Genomic DNA, 20,047 nt, shown 5'->3' on the forward strand with positions numbered 1-20,047 from the left:
GCAAAAGGAAATAAAGGTTACCAAAATATTGATATTCATTTGATTTGTCGATTCAATCCAATGCAAATTAGCTACAAATTGCATTGTATCGTTTTCCATTTTGTGTACTGGATGTTGTAAGATTAGTTCGTATTCATGAATAACCAAATACACTGCCTCGAAAACATTACCTATCTTTTTACAAGACGATACTCCAATTACTCTAATTTAGATGGCGGAAGATACAAAATTGGTTGAATGGGGGACATAAACATTACTCCGAAGCAACATTACGTGTATGATTTTAAAATTGGCTACTGTTAAAAGATTTGAACCTCAATCATGAGGTAGACACACAAAGACTAAAATCATAATTGGTTAATGTATTATCAATTGTTACAATTCGACTTTATAGTTTACTAATTGTTACAATTTAATTAGCACGCAAGATACTTCAATTTATCCTCACGTATACTACTCGTGACAATTTAAATTACATGAGTTAAATTACGACAATTGAAATTACATGAACTATCGTATAACTCTGCGGACCAAAATCATGATTAGGATCAAATTGAAATTGAAATTCTCTAATTTCGACCCAATGAAATCAGGTCCAGGAGCTTAATCAACTGAAGCCCAGAAGCCCGAAAGTGAAAAATAAGAGCACAAAAAAGGAACAGGGTTAAATATCCAATTTGCCCCTGATATTAATTTTATTTTTCTAAAGTCCTCCAAGACCATGCCTCCATGTCCATGTCATCAGAAAGGGCCAAGTTTACAAATAACAAAAAGTACAGGGCCCTTTTCTACAAATATCCAAAAACGTCGTTCTCTTTTTCCTCTACTACTTATTTATTCCAATCACGTGAGAATTCGTTAAGGTCAAATCGAAGAAAGTATCACCTACCTCCTTCACATCCATCGCTCGCTCGCTCGCTAGGGTTACAGTTTTAAGCTCTGTTGCTTCCAAAGAGAAGGTACGAAACTCTCTGAAACCTGAAGCTTCATTCGAATAATCTCAATTTTCCGTTTGGTTTCCGAGAAAGTTTGAAAAGAAACCAAATTCTTTCGTGATCTGGTTATGTTATGCGTTTCTAGCTCAATTTGGTATCTTTCGTGCCGTTTCTCGGGAAATAAATGGAGATCTGACATGTAGGCTTTCTGTAGTGGTAGATCTGACTGTTGGTGTTTGTTTCTGGTTTCTTTGCTTAATTTATTTGAATTTGTTAGATTTTTGGGGCTAATTATAAAATTGGGGAATTTTTTTTTGTTATTAATTTGGATTTGTGTGTTCTTATATTCTTTTCTTTGTTTAATTTGAGACCAATATATTGTTTTAGTGTAATTCTTAGCTGGATTTAAATTTTCTTTAGCTAAATTAGGTTATGCACACCTGAAGTTACACAGTGAATTTGTTTGTAGGCATTGCTTTTTTTTTTTTTTTTTTTTTCAGTATTTATGATATTTCTTGTGATTCGGAACTTGGTTAATGTAATTGTGAATTAGCGGTTCTTGTATAAGAAAAGACCCGTGCTTTGTGAACGTAACATGGTTATTATATCTTACATTTAAACACCGTGTTCTTTTTCGCAATTGAAAGAATGTTTGGCGTCAGGTGGTGTTCTCTGAAATTATGTGCCCTTTGTTTATCAAATAATTTAGTGTTGGGTTTTCTTCATGTTTGTTATCATATGCATACTCTATGATAGAATGGTCTTTTGCTGCTCACGTGCAATATGAAGTGTGAAAGATTACTTTCATAATTGCTGACAGATTATTCCCATTTGTGCCAGGAAATGAGGCCGATTTTTTGTGGGAATTTTGAATATGATGCTCGACAGAATGAACTGGAGCGGCTGTTTGGTAGATATGGGAAAGTTGATAGGGTCGATATGAAGTCTGGTGAGTACACTTTTTAGTTCTCTTCGTCTCTGTATTGTGCTTATTTCACTTGTGGTACCAACATTTAACTCTCTCCCACAAATGATGCATCTGTTCTCCTCAAAAATATTCAAAGCATCCTCAACTTCACATGGCAAAGCACCATGAAGCTGGATAGTCAACTCAGATTTTATATGGGATTTCATCATCTAGTTTTGATCCTGAAAGAGTTATGAATAATGTTATTTTATTTGAACTAGGGAATTGAAACCCGAAATGAGGACTGACTTCTAAACTCACACGGGCGAACCATATATTTGTGCTTCAAAATTTTACTGCACTTTTACAGCTTGGATGTGTGGTAAGATTTGAGGTGTGAAAGTGATTTTAGTAACTTTGGTAAATAAATAATTTCCAATTCTTTTGGGATCAAAATTAAAGGGTGAATTCTAATACGACATCTTCAAAATTTTAAATCTCTTTATTTCCGGACTTGACACGAATGATTGTAAACATGTTCTAGATTCTGAATCTTGCATTCCTATTTCACCCAGTTTTGAGTTGGGTACTTAAAAGCAACTTTGTCTAGATTTATCATGCATTGAGGTTCTTGGTATACTGATTTGATTTTTTGAGGTTTGAGGGATGAACATCACTATAATTTGTTACTTTGTTCAAATTATTGTCTGGGTGAGGGTTCTGTTGGAAGACAAGAAAACACTGGATTGAAATTGTGCATGCATGTAACCTGCAGTGGAATAAACTTTTAGTAACAATCATTTAGCCCTCTACGAGAAGCAAAACTGGGTCTTACTGCTCAAAAGGCAACTCAACTACGGCATGTCTGCATCTGTAACCATGGCACCTGCGGTACGCTGTTTCATCAGCAGTCCGGTCGAAGAATCATCCGGTCTGGATTTCTCAGTGGCAGCAGTCTTCCTTGTTGAGTTCTTGTGGGGGTTCCGGATACGTTTAAGAAAAAGCATGTATTTTTTGACGCATAAACCCCCATATTCAACATTTTCTTTGACGCAGGATTATCTTGGGATATCCATAATCCTCCAGGCTAGTGGATGGGCTCTTCAGAATTCCGTTTCTTGCTTGTGATGAGCTCCCTCTTCTTGTTTTCAAGAAGAGTTACTCTGATCTGCGATTGCACTACCGCCATCCCACGTTTTCCAGTCACAATTGCCTTTCATTCCTCACGACCTTCGCCCAGCCATCAATCACAATTGAAACACTGCCAATCCCATGGAAGGGGCAGCCGATTAGATGGAGAAGGCACTTTCTTTACATTGACCCACCATGAGACATCCACTTTTGGATTCTTGTCCCTTGACATCACTTAGTTCATAATGCAAGGTCTGTTACTAATTTTATTGGTCACTTAGTTTATAGATTTCCCGGAGGTTGCCTCACTGTTTAATTAGGATAGAATCTAGGTGGTTTGTATATTGTCGAAAGGAGCAATGCCGTCTCTTATTGAAGAATCCTTGTATGGGGGAAATCTTACCTTTGCTTGGCAAAAATACGTGGGATTTGTTGTCAATGCATAATGTTGTACTTTACTTTTTTACAGGGTTTGCTTTCATCTATATGGAGGATGAGAGAGATGCTGAATATGCCATTCGGGGACTTGACCGAAAAGAATTTGGTCGAAAAGGACGCAGGCTACGTGTCGAATGGACAAAGGTAGCAAATGTAGGCCATTTTTATCACTATTTAGTTTTGTCACTGTTTGTTGTTTTTTCAAGTGTGTCGTGGTCTTAGCACTCTTATGTTTTGTATTGTAGCAAGAACGTGGTACTAGAAGACCTGGTGCATCAAGAAGATCTTCGACTAATACAAGACCTTCAAAGACCTTGTTCGTCATAAATTTTGATCCATATCACACAAGGACCAAGGATTTGGAGAGGCATTTTGATTCATATGGGAAAATCGTCAATGTAAGGATCAGAAGAAATTTTGCATTTGTTCAATATGAGTCGCAAGAGGATGCTACCAGGGCATTGGAAGCTACAAACATGAGGTGGATATCCCGTTCTCTCTCACTCTCTCTGTTTTTTCTTAGGTAATGGGTCATGTTGATTTAAAGTTCAATTTTGGCTGATAATGTGTATTTTTGCAGCAAGTTGATGGATCGAGTTATATCAGTGGAATATGCAGTTCGTGATGATGATGAAAGAAGTGATGGATTTAGCCCTGACCAGAGAAGTCGTGATAGGTCTCCAGACAGAGGCCGTGATAGAAGAAGGTCCCCAAGTCCCTACAAAAGAGAGAGAGGTAGCCCTGATTATGGTCGTGGCCCTAGCCCCGGCCCCTACCAGGAGAGAGAGGGGCAGTCCTGATTATGGACGTGTAACAAGTCCTTATAGAAGGGAGAGAGTAAGTCCTGACTATGGCCGCAGGCGCAGCCCAAGTCCATATAGGAGGGACAGGTCTGATCATGGCCGCGTCTCTAGTCGTAGTCCTAGAAAAGAGAGGGTGAGTACTGACCGTGTTCGTGATCGTAGCCGTAGCCGTAGTCCTTATGGAAGAGAGAAGCTTGAGGTAGACAATGGCCATGGTCCCAGTCGGAGCCCATATAAGAGAGAGAGGGGTAGTCCTGAAAATGATCCCAGACGTGGTCCATATAAGAGAGAGAGGGATGGTCCTGAAATTGGCCGTCTCCCAAGCAGTAGTCCATATAAGAGAGAGAGGGCCAGTCCTGAAAATGGTCGTGGCCCCAGTGGAAGTCCTTATGAAAGGGAGAGGACCAGTCCGGAAAATGGTCGCGTTGCAAGCCCAAATTCTCCGCCTGAAGCTAGGGACAGCCCCAACTATGGAGGGCCTGAAAGCCCCATGAATGAGAGATATAGCAGGTTTGAGTTTCAATCCCACTAACCTTGCTGGATTATTAACCTTGTTAATTATCTACTCTGAGCTTCTTTTGTTTAACACTTTTCTTTTGTTAACCGCAGCCGTTCTCCACAAGCTGAGGAGGAATGATCCTGAAACTTGACTTATGTTGTTCCCTTGAAAACTACCGCGGACTCAAATCGTGATGCTACTTTTGTAGTTTCTTGTAGACTTTCTTATTTGTAGCTTTTTAAATACTTTCTATCCGCTGTGGTTTCTGCTCAGAACTTTATGGTGGAACTTATTATTGCTGTTGAAGGAGAGTTACAATTACAGAATTGGATGTCTGGTATTTCTTGATTTCGATTGCTCAATTGATCTGTGTTTGAAGAAGGTTATCGTCGTTTGCATTTTGGTGGATTGGTCTTGATTGGTTTATGTTTGTTTCTTGGCCGGCCTTGTGGGGATTTTGTTTAGGGTAGATAATTATTTAGTTTTTAGTTATTCGGGTTTTTACTTTTGAGTGTTTTAGATGTGGGTATAAGCGAACGCAGGAAGAAGCATTAATAAGAACAGAATTAAGAAAGTAAAAGCAACTTGAGATAGGTTTTGATTTTTACCTTCCGTTTTGTGTAATTATCTTTCTTCATAATTTTTAGATTTCTCAGTCATTCTTCACTCTTCTATGGCCATCTCTTTCATATATTTTCTCTGTTCTTATTATATTATATACAATATATATATAAATTAAAAATGAAATGATTGTCGATATATTGAAGCGATTAAATATTTTACAAGTTTTTTAGTTAAAATGGTTTTTGAGATTGATATAGTTCCATACTTTGGTTAGTCATAAGGAAAATCAGTAAGTGGTCTTTAAATTTGTTTACCGTAAATTATTTTGATCATTTTATGAAAAATTCATTAATATTCTCGTCAAATTGTCATGTGTATGATCATGTGACTATCTTTTTAATGATTATTTTGTCATAAACCAAAGTGGTGAGTTGTGTCAATTTCAATGATTATTTTAACTAAAAATCCTATTATATATTAAACAATTAAACGAGTATATATATATTCTTCCAAACCTAAATTAGGCCTCTAGGCTCTAGGCTCTAGGCATATACAGAGTAAGGGAAAGAGATTTTCTTCGAATGTCTTCCTCATATCCACCAAGTTCGGGATTCAGACCGTTGAAATTTGATCCAACGACTACAGACATGAGTCCACTTTAAAAGTTATAATAACTTTAACTGTTGGATCAAATTTCAATGATCCAAATCCCTGAATTTGGTGAATTAGGAGGAAAGGATCCGGAGATGATCCATTTCCCATAGTAAGAGACTTGTAGTTATTGGGAGTTGAATTGTTATTTATTCTTCTTTCTTTTTTGATACGAAGGGATTGTGACTAACACCTTAAAAAGTCATCATTTATTCCTTTGAACAATAAGGTATGCATCATGACTTCCGTTTCTAAAATGCTTCGGGCCTAAACTTTTAATCGGACAAGTGTCGCAGTAGAACTATAGGCTGCTTAAAAGCAATGGAGGATAATCGAAGATGTTTTGGCTGGCAAAACTCTATTCTAACTACGCTTTTAACCGCACTAGTATTTTTACATATCTTTCTACTTTCCACTTTGAAGATTCAGAAATGGCAAGATTGTTGAAAAATGTCTTGCAACCTTTTTCTTCGCAAAGAGTCTTTATAAAACTTAAAGATCGTAGTTTTGACAAATCATAGATTTGATATGATTTTCAAAGATGTACAAACATTAACATAAAATAAATAAATTCTTGTATCGTTTTCGCCGCACCATAAGAAATGGAATCGGTATCTCATTTCTTACATCTCTTGCTAAATTTGTTATCATCCTTGTTGTTGAACATTGTCCAAATCATCTAATCAGTCTGTCAAACCCGACCAAGCAAATGACTCCCATTTTCTGACGTGGAAAACATTCAGATAACTTAAAATATTATATACATGGACTGCTGACACGTGTAAGTTAATTTCCCCTGTAGCACTTTGCATGTTATGTGTGGAGATATTTTCAGTGTAATAGGAATATAGGCCGATACACCAAGCAAGTGTTATAATACATGTGGTTGAATACTTGAAAAAAATTTTACAATTACTTATATTATGATACTTGGTGTATCAAACCGTATTTTCAGCAGACCAAAAATTTTCTCCATATATGTGAACACTAATCTAATTAATCCCTCACTAACACAATATTTCACCCTATTCTCTGTCTCTTCCCACACTACCAACCAAATGGGAAAATGGCTTTCGGTGAAGTAGACAATAAGCAACAAAGCGGCATCAAAAATGGCTTTTAGGGAGAAGCCAAAGTCAAAAAAGGAATTTTAAGATGCTTCTCTTCAAAGTGCTTTTTCTTAGTTCAAAGCAAACATAAGAGGGTTTAATTAATTTGTTTGAACTGAAACTTTAAGAAGTTTATCTAGATAACATCCCTAATTCTTTGACCAATCAATGCTAACACATAAAATTAGATCCTAATCAAATCTTGCAGACTCATAGGATTTGGATCCTTAATTAGTTTGTTGGGTACACCAGCCTGAATGTGAACGTATGTTTGGATTCTGGTGATAGGACTCATGACCCCTCATTAAGCTTATCTTCTATTTTGGATCTATTAAGACATATATCTATCTGTTTCGACTAGGACATTTTAATTAAGCTGTTTACACGATAGCTTATTTGTCATCGTACTATTAGTCCAAAGTAGCCAAATTAACTAGGTTAATTTCCTTAACTCTTTTCTCCTTTGTTTTGTAGTTGTTTTTCCTTTTTAAAAAGAAATTAAGAGAAACAAGATGGGATGCAATAACGCCTTACCTTCTTGACTCTTCTCTTTATTCTGTCATGTTGCTTAATAACCTTAACTGTTGACTTTCTACATCACCCTTAAAGTTCGATTCTACAAAAACCCAGCAAAATCAGAAAGTCGTTAAAACCTATTTGATTAATTTTGTTACAACTTTAGTGTAAAAGTAAGAAATATGATTCGTTTATTTATTGGATAATTGTTAGATGATAAAACAATTTCGGATAAAGTAATAGTCTTTAAAGATTGACCTAAAAAATAAACCGGTTAAATTATTGTGCAATATTGTAAGATAAGAAAAAGAGTTGAGAAAGTAAAATGAGAAAATCTAAATAAGATTTGCTTATCATTCCTCATGAAGATTGACGGCAGATTGAATGGTAATGAGTTCACTGTTACAGCTTTCTTTAGTCTTATTGACAGATCAGCGCAAAAGAATCAAGTTGAAACTTGGTCAGTAGTATCAAGGTGTGAGCGATAGCTTTCTGTAACTTGGTGGTTTTAGGTTGCTGTCAGATTTTACTTTCTGCAAGGATCCGTTTGTTGTCTTCGAATTTTTTGATTGATAATTTAGTTTAGCTTTGAAAGTACAACTAATGGTCAAAAAGTAAAAGAAATACGACTCAATTATTCAGTCGTGTTTATTTTATGCAGTCGTGTTTATTTTATGCATGTGTTTAATTCGTCTAAATAAACAAAAAAAATAAAAAATTGAAAAACCGTCACTCCTAGCTCACAGAATTATAAAGGAGTTAATTAGAAATTATGCCACAATTGTTTGAACTGTCCATTTTTCTGTTGTTATTGATGAGAAATGTTGGTGTTTACCAATAATCCAAGTTCTTTTTGCACATGCCGAAGAATTTTGTGGCATCCATGTCTTTTGTCGGCAAAGATTCATTGTGTTCTTAAACTTTGCATCCAATTTTTCAGCAGAAAGATATTTAGTCGGTGCAGGATCTAGCTAGAGCTACACTGTCATCATTACGGCATACAATTTGCTTTCTGAATTGGATTCATTGAGCTCTGTCGTGAGTTTCTGCCGTGAGTAAGCTCGATCAGAAAACACGTATAAGTTTCTGGTTATTGAAGCTGTCCTTAATTTGCAGTCAAGAACAAAGCAGTTTTCAATGTTTTTCTGAATGCTATGACAACAAAACTAAAAGTAAAAAAAAGTAGAAAAACACTTTCAATAATTCTAATTGGACTCAAGGGAATGCTATTTATTAGAGGTATGTCAACAATATGTCAGTTTTGTTTGTAGGTTTAAACGATGATTTTGTGATATGATCATGTACACTCATAACAACCTACCTTGATAGTGTAATAGGTTATTTACCATGTAAACACCAACCTTGTTACAATAATAACGTCATTGTGTGTTATCAACTATAAACCTAACATATTCTGAAGTCTTGAATTGTAAACTTGACGATTGTAACCTTACATCTGATAATTTAGACGTTAAATGTTAACGTCATTATTGTAAAACAATAAAACATAATGCAAGAAGTTCAAAAATAAATTATGATGTTGAATAATTTCATAACATTACTATTTTATTACAACAAAGAATAGCAATACTTTTTATATTTACCCCTTAAAAACCCCTTTATTCAAAGTATTGCTTTTCTTACAAATGTTAAGAGCACAAGGGGAACATGGTATTTTCCTTCTTTGGGCAATGTATGTGTTCACACAATTACTATGATTGTGATTGTGATTGTGATTGTGATTGTGATTCTTCTTGCCAATAGCTAAATGTTATCAAGTCGGCATGTATGTCTCTTCAATTTTTTTTTCTCCAAACTTTGGCCTTTGCATACTTTTTTGGGTCCGATTTCAATTTTTGCTGTTTTAATGTATATTCTTGGTCCTCATTTAGGGAATATTTTCCAAACCCTAACGCTCACGTCGAAGGTTCCACTGAAAGTGGTGGTCTCCTATAAAAATGACAACAAAAAATGGACATTCTAAATCCTAATAACTACAAACAAGGTCACATGAGCAATTTGGTTAAGTTAAAAATTATTAGTCCAAAAGACACAAAGAAGAACTCGGTTTTATTTTAGTCAAAGTACACATTTGTGAACTGACCCAATAACAAAGCATGCAGACTTCTTTTTATTTGTGTGTTGAATGTTCCACACGTTTTTATGACAAAAACCATTTTCTCTGTCCTTTTCTATATAATTTTGACCCATGAAATAAAAAGGTCTTTAGGCCTTGCGCGTCTTTCTAATAATACGTAAAATAATAGAGTAATGTTAAGGAGGGTAAATTTATAGACAAAATTTTGAAAATTAAATAATATGAAAGTCGATGATTAATTTATTACTTAAGTGTTGATAAATATGCTTATTCTTATTAATGACACATTATTTAGTTTACAAATTTTCTCTATAAATTTAGTCTCTCTAACAATACCCAAATAATATAGTATGTGTTACTATTGTATCCTTTTTATGATTTGTGAATTTGATCTTTCATTTATTAACACTAGCATTTACCTACACACTTTGTGTGTATGAACACATTTTCTTAGAAAATGAGAGAGAGAGAGAAAGAGAGAGAGAGAGAACGTAGGGGAGTGGGAGATTTTTGTTTTGTTTTTTTTAATATTAAAGGTATTTTAACATTACCTGTAGATGAAACTTCAATAAAAAAGATAAAATTTGGACCTATGAAATTACATTATTACCTATCATTTTTTTTTGTTTGATAGAAGACTAAGTAGTCTTTTCATCCTCTTTTAGTTGACAAAGATAGTTTCATTAATCAATAGAGATATTTTTAAAATATAATTTTTATCTTTATTATAATACGTAGAGTAACACACTTATTTTTCAGATATTCATAAAATTTCTGCTTACAATGGGATTCATAATTGTGCCTTTTCATAAGGAGTCAATTCGAATGTTTTACCTAATTTTCTAAAGGGTAATATTAGAAAAATCAAAATTTTAAACCAAATTTGCAAATCAAATAATGTGTTATCAATATGAGATAAACATGTTAATCAATCTTAAATAATAATTCAATCATCAACAACCATATCATTTAGATTGCATATTTAATTTTAAATTTTTATCCTCCCTACTATTATCCTTATCTAAAAACAGTAAGAGAGAGAGAGGACGGACCAACCACTAAGCCAAGCGTGTGGAACCAATAGTGCCATCCACTTGGCAATGCTTCATTCTGATGGTGTGACTTCTAGCAAAAGGACTTTCAACGGCTTACCAGAAGAGAAGCACAATTAAAAAACGACAATCAAAGAAAAAAAATCTCAACAAAAGCTGACTTTTCCCACTCGGTTGTGACCAGGGCCGATCCTGGGATTTCAGGGATTCTGTGCGAAAGTGAGTTGGAGACCCTAAAAATCATTAAATATTTTTTTTTTTGTGGAAGCTTATGCATTTAATAAAATAAACTGAAAAGATGATGGAGACGAGTTTCGAACCCATTTTCTGGGCCGCTATAAAGTACCAATAATACCACTTGCGCTAAGACTCAAGTTTGTAATATTCTACACATACTACTATATATACGTAAATGCATGCAAATTTGAAAAATCGGGGACCTTTCCGATTTGGGGGCTCTGTGCGGTGGCACGTATTGCACCCCTGCCGGCACTGGTTGTGACCTATGATGGAGTTGAACCAAATGGGGTTCAGTGCATGCATGAAGTTGAAAATACAATTGTCTCGTACTTTCAACAAAAGATGCCCTAGATATGGAACTGGTGAATCAAAAGGTTCCGTATGGAGACCACTCTGGTCTTCTAATGTGCATGGCTGCAGACATGGTCGCAGTTGAAACATCCTTGATTTGACTAATGCATGCTCATTGCTCACAATTCATGTTGCGGATCGGAATGATTTCCATGCAACCGCAATGCCATGGTGGTGTTCCTAATCTATTAATGCATTGTCATATAAAAACAATAGAGTATATGATAGTCTGTGATTAACTTAAACAGTTTTCATAGAGCATTCCAAGCATAGGTAAGTAAGTTTCTCCATTTCATGTTGCAAATTCGGATGAACAATGACGGCTTCTTTGGACATATCCGTAAGACCAACAACAAAAGAGTTAAAACCCCAGAAGTGCTTGGTTTGAGCCGTTTATGGAATCTCTATTAATTAATGAAACCTTCTTTGTCAACCAAAAGAGGGTAAAAATACTACTTAGTCTTCTATCACATAAAAAAAAATGATGGACAACAATGTAATTTCACAGGTCCAAATTTTACTGTTTTTATTAAAGCCTCGTCTACAACTTATGTTAAAATACCTCCAACATTTAAAAAAAAATTAAAAAAAAAACCAAGAACAAAAACATCTCACTTCCCTCACGTTCTCTCTCTCTCTCTCCCTCCCTCTCTCCTTCTCATTTTCTAAAAAAATATGTTCATACACACAAAGTGTGTAAGCAAATACTAATATCCATGAAGCAAACCATTTTTAGACTGGCAAAGGGTATTAGTTAGATTAATCCCATTAATCTTCTCTAGCTTGTACTTAAAATGTTTTCTACAATTTCTTTGTGTCAAAGAAGACAGCATAGGAATGGTGGGTCCAGACTGATGGGCTTTTTGGATTCATTGTGTAAATTGAATCCATTGTATAACTGGCCAAGACTACTATCCAGCAACAAGTCTTGTCCTAGCTCCCTGTCCACAACGGCCTCTCAACCAGCCACCAGGAAAAAAAATCGTTAAGAACTTTGACTTCTAATTATATTAAATTAATCCGGTTGTTAATCTTTATCTGAATGACTAATCTTAATTATATATATATATATATATATGCAAAACTCCGTCTCTGGTTTTTGATCCCTTTCGTAAGATTCAAAAAAGTTTTAATTTAAGGTTTGAAGATAAAATGTAGAAGACGAAACAAACCGACAGTATATTTATCAACAACTTTGTTTAACGTTTTGCTCCGGCTTTGAGCCCCTTATAATTAGAGGTGATTAATCAATTAATTGGGTTGTTAATAGGTAATTGTTAAGATTCATTTAGTTTAATTTTACTTTACACCATTATCACTACAACTAATCACACGCCTATATAAAGATGATATCAAATGAAATGGATCTTGATTAACACTCCGAAAAGTGATTTGTCACTGTAATAACAAAAAAAAAGTTATTTAAAAAAAAATATATATATATATATGTATATATATATATATATATAAATCTTAGTTCTTGAGACAAAGTGGATTTTACACCCATCTCTCACTATGTTTTTTTCTGGCCGGTCATCACAAAGACACAACTCTAGTCCTTCCAAAAAAAAAAAAAGAGTGCACCGCTAAATTCTAAGCGCCTTAACCCCTATAAAACCCCCACAATCTCCCCCCTCTCAAAATCCACACCCAGAATCTCTCTCAACTCTCTCTCTCTCTAGAAAGTAACTTACAATGTGCAAAGTGACATCTCCTCTCTGCTGCAATGGCAATACAGACCACCATTACCTTGTCTCCATCAACGACTCAAAGGAACCCAAAACCCTAACTTCTCCATTGATATCCAAAACCATAACACCCCAACCAGAACAAGTACATAAATCACAGTTCAAACCCCACAAAAGATCCCATTTTTCTTTGGCTTTAAAAGAAGCGAATTCCATAGCTGCCATAGCTTTCCCAATGATACTCACCGGCTTATTGCTTTACTCAAGGTCAATGATCTCCATGCTCTTCCTCGGCGGCCTCGGCGAGCTCGCCTTAGCGGGCGGATCCCTCGCCGTGGGCTTCGCCAACATCACCGGTTACTCTATCCTCTCCGGACTCGCCATGGGAATGGAACCTATCTGCGGCCAAGCTTTTGGCGCCAAAAAAAACACTCTACTCGGCCTCTCTTTGCAGAGGACGGTCCTCCTCCTACTATTTACATCCTTACCCATTTCTCTTCTCTGGCTGAACGTGAAGAAAATCCTCCTCATCTGCGGCCAGGACGAAGCCATCGCCGCCGAAGCTCAGTTGTACCTCCTCTGTTCTCTCCCTGATCTTCTCGCTCAATCTTTTCTCCACCCTCTGAGAATTTATCTCAGAAGTCAATCCATCACTCTGCCTCTCACATTGTGTGCAACCCTCGCAATCATCCTCCACATTCCCATCAACTATTTACTCGTTTCCCACCTCGATTTGGGAATCAAAGGTGTTGCTCTTAGTGGGGTTTGGTCTAACTTCAACCTCGTAGCTTCCGTGATCATATACATCATCGTCTCTGGGGTCCACAAGAAAACCTGGGGAGGGATTTCAATGGATTGTTTCAGAGAATGGAGGACTCTTCTAAATTTAGCAGTGCCCAGCTGCATTTCTGTGTGTTTAGAATGGTGGTGGTATGAGATCATGATCTTGCTCTGTGGGTTGTTAATAAATCCGAGAGCCACCGTTGCTTCAATGGGCGTTTTAATTCAAACTACCGCTTTAATCTACATATTTCCTTCTTCCTTAAGCTTCAGTGTGTCCACGAGAGTCGGCAACGAAATCGGGGCGAACAACCCGAAAAAAGCGAAACTTGCAGCCATTGTAGGGCTCTGCTGCAGCTTTATGCTAGGCCTTTCAGCTCTGGTGTTTGCAACAACGGTGAGGAACATTTGGGCAAGCATGTTCACACAAGACAAAGACATTATAGCGCTAACATCGATGGTGTTGCCGATAATCGGGCTCTGCGAGCTCGGAAACTGCCCTCAGACGACGGGGTGCGGAGTTCTGAGAGGCACTGCAAGACCGAAAGTCGGAGCAAACATAAACTTGGGGTGCTTTTATCTTGTCGGAATGCCGGTGGCCGTGGGGTTGGGATTCTTTCTTGGGTTTGATTTTCAGGGGCTGTGGCTCGGCCTCTTGGCGGCGGAGGGCAGCTGCGCTCTGACCATGTTGGTGGTTTTGGGTCGTACAGATTGGGAGTTTGAAGCTCGGAAAGCCAAAGAGCTGACCGGGGCTGATGCTGCTGAGGTGGCAGTTGGTGACAGCGAAGATGTTGAGGAGGACAAGCCAAGCAAAGCTGAAATCAAGGACGGTTGTTTATGTTTATTAGGTGAGTTAGATTACGATAATAATAATAAAAACGATAATTATAGCTCACATGTTTAGGTTAGCTTAGTTTAATCCATTTTTATTTTTACATTTTTGTCACCTAATTAAGCTGTATAGTAGTGGATGTATGTAGATGGAGGAGTTTAGATTGTTTTTTTTTGGGAGGATATTTCTATTGACAGGAGGACTTTCTATCTCCAGAAGTGTTTCTTTTGGTACACTTCCACTGAAATTCAACTAATGCTGAATTTCATAGGAAGTAGCAAAAATTCTGGGTTAGGAACAAAAATCCCACCCTCTTCTGTATTTTGTAATCGGATACAAAAGAAATTCAAAGAAGATTTATTCTAGTAGAGATCCAAATTTTCCTTTATTTTATTGAAACATAAGCTTTATACATTACAAGCTACAAACCCTACATAGAACAATTCTTTATGCTTTCATGTATTATAGTGTGTTAGCTTGCGATGTATATCTCTATTGCATGAAAATTGTTTGTACCATACTTCATTAATTTCGAAACTATCAAACACCTATCAACTTCATACCTTTAAAGGAAGGATTAGTGTACAAGAGTTTGTCTCCAATTAGTGGACCAATCACAACGTGACACATGTCAACGTCATAATAAAACTCCTAGAATCCCACATGAACGTAGCTCAATTTAGGGTCTTATGTTTGTTTTCCTATCTCTATCTCTTTATATATGACATTCACTAAGTGATTTGAACAATCTCGCAAAAGTTACAACCTTAACACTTTATGTCATTCTAAAGTCAATAAATTTTGTGCGTTTACAAAAGTCTTAATGGGAAGAAAGGGGTTTTTAAATAGTTTTATGCAGTTCTACCTATTTGCACCATTAAAAGTATGGGCAATTATTATTACACAAAAAAGTCGTCCTGACAACAAAAAAATATTCTCTAGTTTAAATTGATGAGCATCTCTTTAAATTTTTGTTAAACTAGCAAATGAACAGTGGCAAAAAAATATTTTAGCTACTTAGTTTGATATTCATGTCCAACAACACTATCTATTTTAGCAACCTTTGAATATTTTATAATAAAGCCTTTATAAAGTCATAAAGTTGGAACCAAGATATTTTTATAACTTTAGAGATGTTATTACTTAATAGCAGTGTAGTTAAAAATATTATTTATTTAATTATTTATCCTTAATTAATGATGTTATTTCCTAAGGAAAGGGATCATCTCTCGATCCCTTCCTCCTAATCCCCCAAATCAGGGAATCCGTGTCATTGAAATTTGATCCAACGGCTACAAATAGGGACTTATTTTAAAAGTTATAATAATTTCAGTCGTTTGATCAATTTTCAATGACACGGATTCTCCGATTTGATGGATTAGGAGGATCCCTTTTCCATTTCCATTTCCATTTCCTAAATAAGATACATGAGGATGACAGTATGGAAGTACCAAAAGTTTCATGCCAAGAAGCATTAAACATATTTGAGAAGTTAGAAACATTTTAGCTTTAACAAATAGATGTCAATGCTATAGTTTTATATTTTTTTTTAATATTTAACAAGTGAATTATGCTCTCTAAATTTAAAGAGTAATTGTTCATTTTACTATAATAAAGAGCCTTTTATAGCATCTCTTGAAAATGATTTTTATTTTTTTTTAATTTAACTCTTTAATATAGAGTTTTCAGTTGTTACAGCACCTTATAGAGTCTGCTAATAACCATATTCAACTGATCTGTGGTACGATGCTGGCTGTTTAACTATTGTTCCTAAGATCCATGTTATGTATGTACCTTTAAGGTTACCTAACCAAAATAACAATTCTAATAATTATGTTAAAAAGTAAATAACAAAAGGGGTGAGTTACTCTGATTCATATTATCGATCTCAACCTTTACTGGAAGTGCTGCAAATTTGTTATGATCTTAGGCTTAGCAAATGTATCTGGGAGTAGAAATTTCAAAGGGTCAACTGATATGGCCGGACTGAAAATTACTAGTCAGTCGGCTGCAAATGCAAGACCTGGTCTTGAGCATCTTACTGATCCTGTTGACTTAGTGATAAATTAAAAAAAATAAATAAATAAATAAAGGGACTAAATGTAGAGACATATCCTTAACCACATAAAAACATACAAATTGCATCTCAACTTGCCAAATTGATCCCTAAATCACGGACTAGGATTCTCTCTCCCTTCTCTTTTCATCCTCTTCCATCCTTTCCTCTCAAATTCTTTTATTTTGTCTTTCCATCCTCTCCTCTCACATTCTTTTATTTTTTCTTTCTCTTGTTATAAAAAATTAATATAAGATATTGAGGTGGCTTAACAATGACCGTTCAAATAGGAGGGGAGGGAAGGGGAGGAAAAAAAAAAAAAGGAGAGAATCCTACTCCCTAAATCACACACATCTCCGAGTCTATTTCAAGACATTGAGTTTGACATGACCTAATATTCCTTTTCCAACCGCTCTCTGTTGCCCTTTTTCGTTACAAATAATCACTTAACAGAGTATTACAGAAATTGGATTTAAGAACTACAAGGAATCATATGCCATTATTTCTTATACCTTAATCGAAGAAAGTTGAGTTTTATCATAAAAAATAATTGACAATATGAGAAGTAGTTAAATTCTTTATAAGTCCTTATATAGTTTGGTCCCTCACCGATGTGGAACTTTGTTCTCACATTCTCACACGCCCTCTCATGTGTGGTGAATTTTTAAGTTTTAACACATAAACAACACAAATTGGATGACGCTTCACATGTGAATCAACTTACTCTGATACCATGAAAAAAGTTAGGATTCCAACATAAAAAAATTGGCATATGGGAGTAGCTCAACTCTTTAAAAGCCCTCGAATGGTTTAATCCATCACTAATGTGAGATTTTATCCTCACATTCTCACATTAAGTAGGTTAATTTGTCCATGATTACATTGTCACATGCAAGGAATGAGCAACAAGCAAGGTTAATGTTTTTTAAATTAATTACCTCCAATCCCCACACAGCTTACAATTTTTTATTTTTTTAATAGATTTTGGATTCTTTTTTCTTAAATTTATGTTGGTACATTCAAGTTATTCTATTTGTTGAGCCCATAACATAGCAAGTTATTCTATATGGAGATGAGCAAATAACGACAACTAAGTTTGACCTTACATTGGTTTACAAAATAATGGCTTTTTGGTTTCTGTTATTTTCCATTGACATTTTTTTTTTTTTTTTGAGATAAATTTGCTATTCACTTTTAACATTGCTTTATTTTTATTTTTATTATTATTATTAGTAAGTATATATTTTGCTGCAACAGATCAACATCAAAATGAAACTCATCAGATGTTGTAACGAAAGGTCAAAATTTATGATAAAGAATTATTAAACAAAGAAATTTAGATTGGCTGGGAACGCGTATAATTATGACTTTGATTTCTTTAAAATATCTTCAATCGTCATACACATATTAAATAATATAATATATATTTATAATGAAGGAAATTAAGGAATTAGGATGCATGCATCAAATAATTAGATGACGAATATTTCTTGCCCTAGTTGCAGATGAAATGCCATTTCGATTCGAAGTACCATGCCGGCATGTACGTAACAAGCTACTTAGCTTACTAGATATACATTTAGTAATTCCGCGCTTAAACAATTTTTCACTTAGAAATTTGAATTGCTGGAGTACCCTTTACTTCTGAAAATTTAAATAAAACAAGAACAAATTGAACTGCTGGAAATACGTAGTTGACCCGAGTGTTGAATTAATTCTTGAAGCTAATTTAGTCTTCCAAATATTTTAGTGCCTACAGGGTTGGTCAAATGAATAAGAGAGATCCCTATGCAAATAAATTGTGTGCTTGGAAGATGCAACCAAATACATAAGACAGCACCTGTAGGCTGTGCACCATGATGGTTTACATTGTTTTAATTTCTTTATTCTGCATTAGAATTGGTATTATGTATACCTACTTGTACCTATATACGTAATTGATTAACGATACGTGATATTTTCATATACGACAAAATCTTCCCTTGATTGATATTGTGACATTTGTACTCATTTCAAGATTGGTCAAGTCTACATCGGTCAGCCTTATTGCAAAGAGATATTTTTTAATGTGTTGAGAACACGACCCGATACATTAAATATCATAATACAAGTGGTTAGATACTAGAGAGAGAAAAAAAAAATTTCAACTACATGTGTTATGACTCTTGATCTACCAGGTCCGTGTTCACGGCACATTCAAAATTTTCACCATTGCTAGGTCTTAATGTCTGGTTGTGTGGTTTTAGGAAATTACTTTTATTATTAGCTTTTGTAGTCCTATTGTAGTCCTATGTAAATCCCTGTATATTACCTCCATGCATATTGAAAATGAATATACAACAGAACATTAAAAGACTATGATCGTTTCTATTGTAGAATGATTAATTTCTCCCTTGACATTGCTCGTGTAATCTCTATATCTCTCCTAAGAGAGTGGGCATGCATATTGGACTATGAAATGGTACACCAATGTGGTATGTGTATGTTGTCTCTCTATCCTTACTCATGAAAGACTTATCTTTTATTCTATAACCTATAAGTAATCATGAAGTGCAAACAAAGGACAGAGGTGATTTTTATTTTATTAAAAAAAATTTCTGACAAAAGATAAATATTTTACATGATTATCTAAATTATTAAAGATGTTAGGACTTAAATGCAGAAAAGAGTTTTGAACTCGGGCGCCTCTTAAAAGGCACGAAGGAGAAGGGCAATGCCCACGGCGTAAGGAGTGATTGCATGGCACAAAACTTTGTCCTCATGTAACAACTTAATGAAAGACAATGGAACGGAATTTAATGGACTGTGCAGCTCTACAAAGGTGATTGCATGCATGAGCTGCATGGTTTGTTAAACCTTGGAATATATTTGCATGGGGCATGGGGCTTATACTAAATAAGTATAACTTCCCTTTTCTCATTCTCTTTACGGAATGAAGATTCTCGTCGGATCCTCGTCGAATTCTCTTTATGAGGATTCCAGGAATCCTTCAATCATATTCGTTTATCGTAAATTGTGCAGTAAAAAATCATTGTAAATTTTTTTTTATTTAAAATTGAATATAAACAGTACCTGACGAAAAATTGGCCGCACAATATACGATGAACAGATGTGATTGAAGGATCCATGAAATTCTCATAAAGAGGATCCGGCGAGGATCCCACAAAGAGGATCCAGCGAGGACCCTCTCTCCTCTTTACGAACAATTTAATTAAGGGAACTTTAAAGAAAAGTTCTTAGTATTGTTCACTTTAACGAAAAATCACATTTTTACACTAAAAAGTCAATCTTGGTATTATTCATTTTACCCTTTATTTTGTTCTTATCGTCAAAACTTAAAATTTTCACGCATTTTTCATTAGTTTTCCTTTTAATTAAGGCCAACACTCTTTGCTGC

At 35.2% G+C, this 20,047-nt stretch overlaps 2 protein-coding genes across 2 annotated transcripts; both read left to right on the plus strand.

Annotated features, from left to right (window-relative positions):
* Positions 1-820: 820 nt before the first annotated feature.
* On the plus strand, positions 821-5,075 carry LOC103933302 (serine/arginine-rich splicing factor RS40). The gene is made up of 7 exons (XM_048571105.1): positions 821-959; positions 1,776-1,884; positions 3,443-3,555; positions 3,657-3,892; positions 3,992-4,204; positions 4,239-4,724; positions 4,824-5,075. The coding sequence occupies exons 2-7, from the start codon at positions 1,779-1,781 to the stop codon at positions 4,849-4,851; spliced, it is 1,182 nt and encodes a 393-aa protein (XP_048427062.1). The 5' UTR covers positions 821-959; positions 1,776-1,778; the 3' UTR covers positions 4,852-5,075.
* Positions 5,076-12,924: 7,849 nt separating this feature from the next.
* Positions 12,925-14,964, plus strand: LOC103933301 (protein DETOXIFICATION 49). The gene is made up of 2 exons (XM_009342981.3): positions 12,925-14,610; positions 14,792-14,964. Exons 1-2 carry the CDS (start codon positions 12,990-12,992, stop codon positions 14,848-14,850), a joined length of 1,680 nt encoding a protein of 559 aa, XP_009341256.2. The 5' UTR covers positions 12,925-12,989; the 3' UTR covers positions 14,851-14,964.
* The last annotated feature ends 5,083 nt before the right edge of the window (positions 14,965-20,047 follow it).

Source organism: the organism of the source record quoted next, unplaced genomic scaffold (assembly GCF_019419815.1).
Source record: "Pyrus x bretschneideri cultivar Hongxiangsu unplaced genomic scaffold, Pyrus_bretschneideri_v1 Contig57, whole genome shotgun sequence".
NCBI classification, from domain to species: domain Eukaryota; kingdom Viridiplantae; phylum Streptophyta; class Magnoliopsida; order Rosales; family Rosaceae; genus Pyrus; species Pyrus x bretschneideri.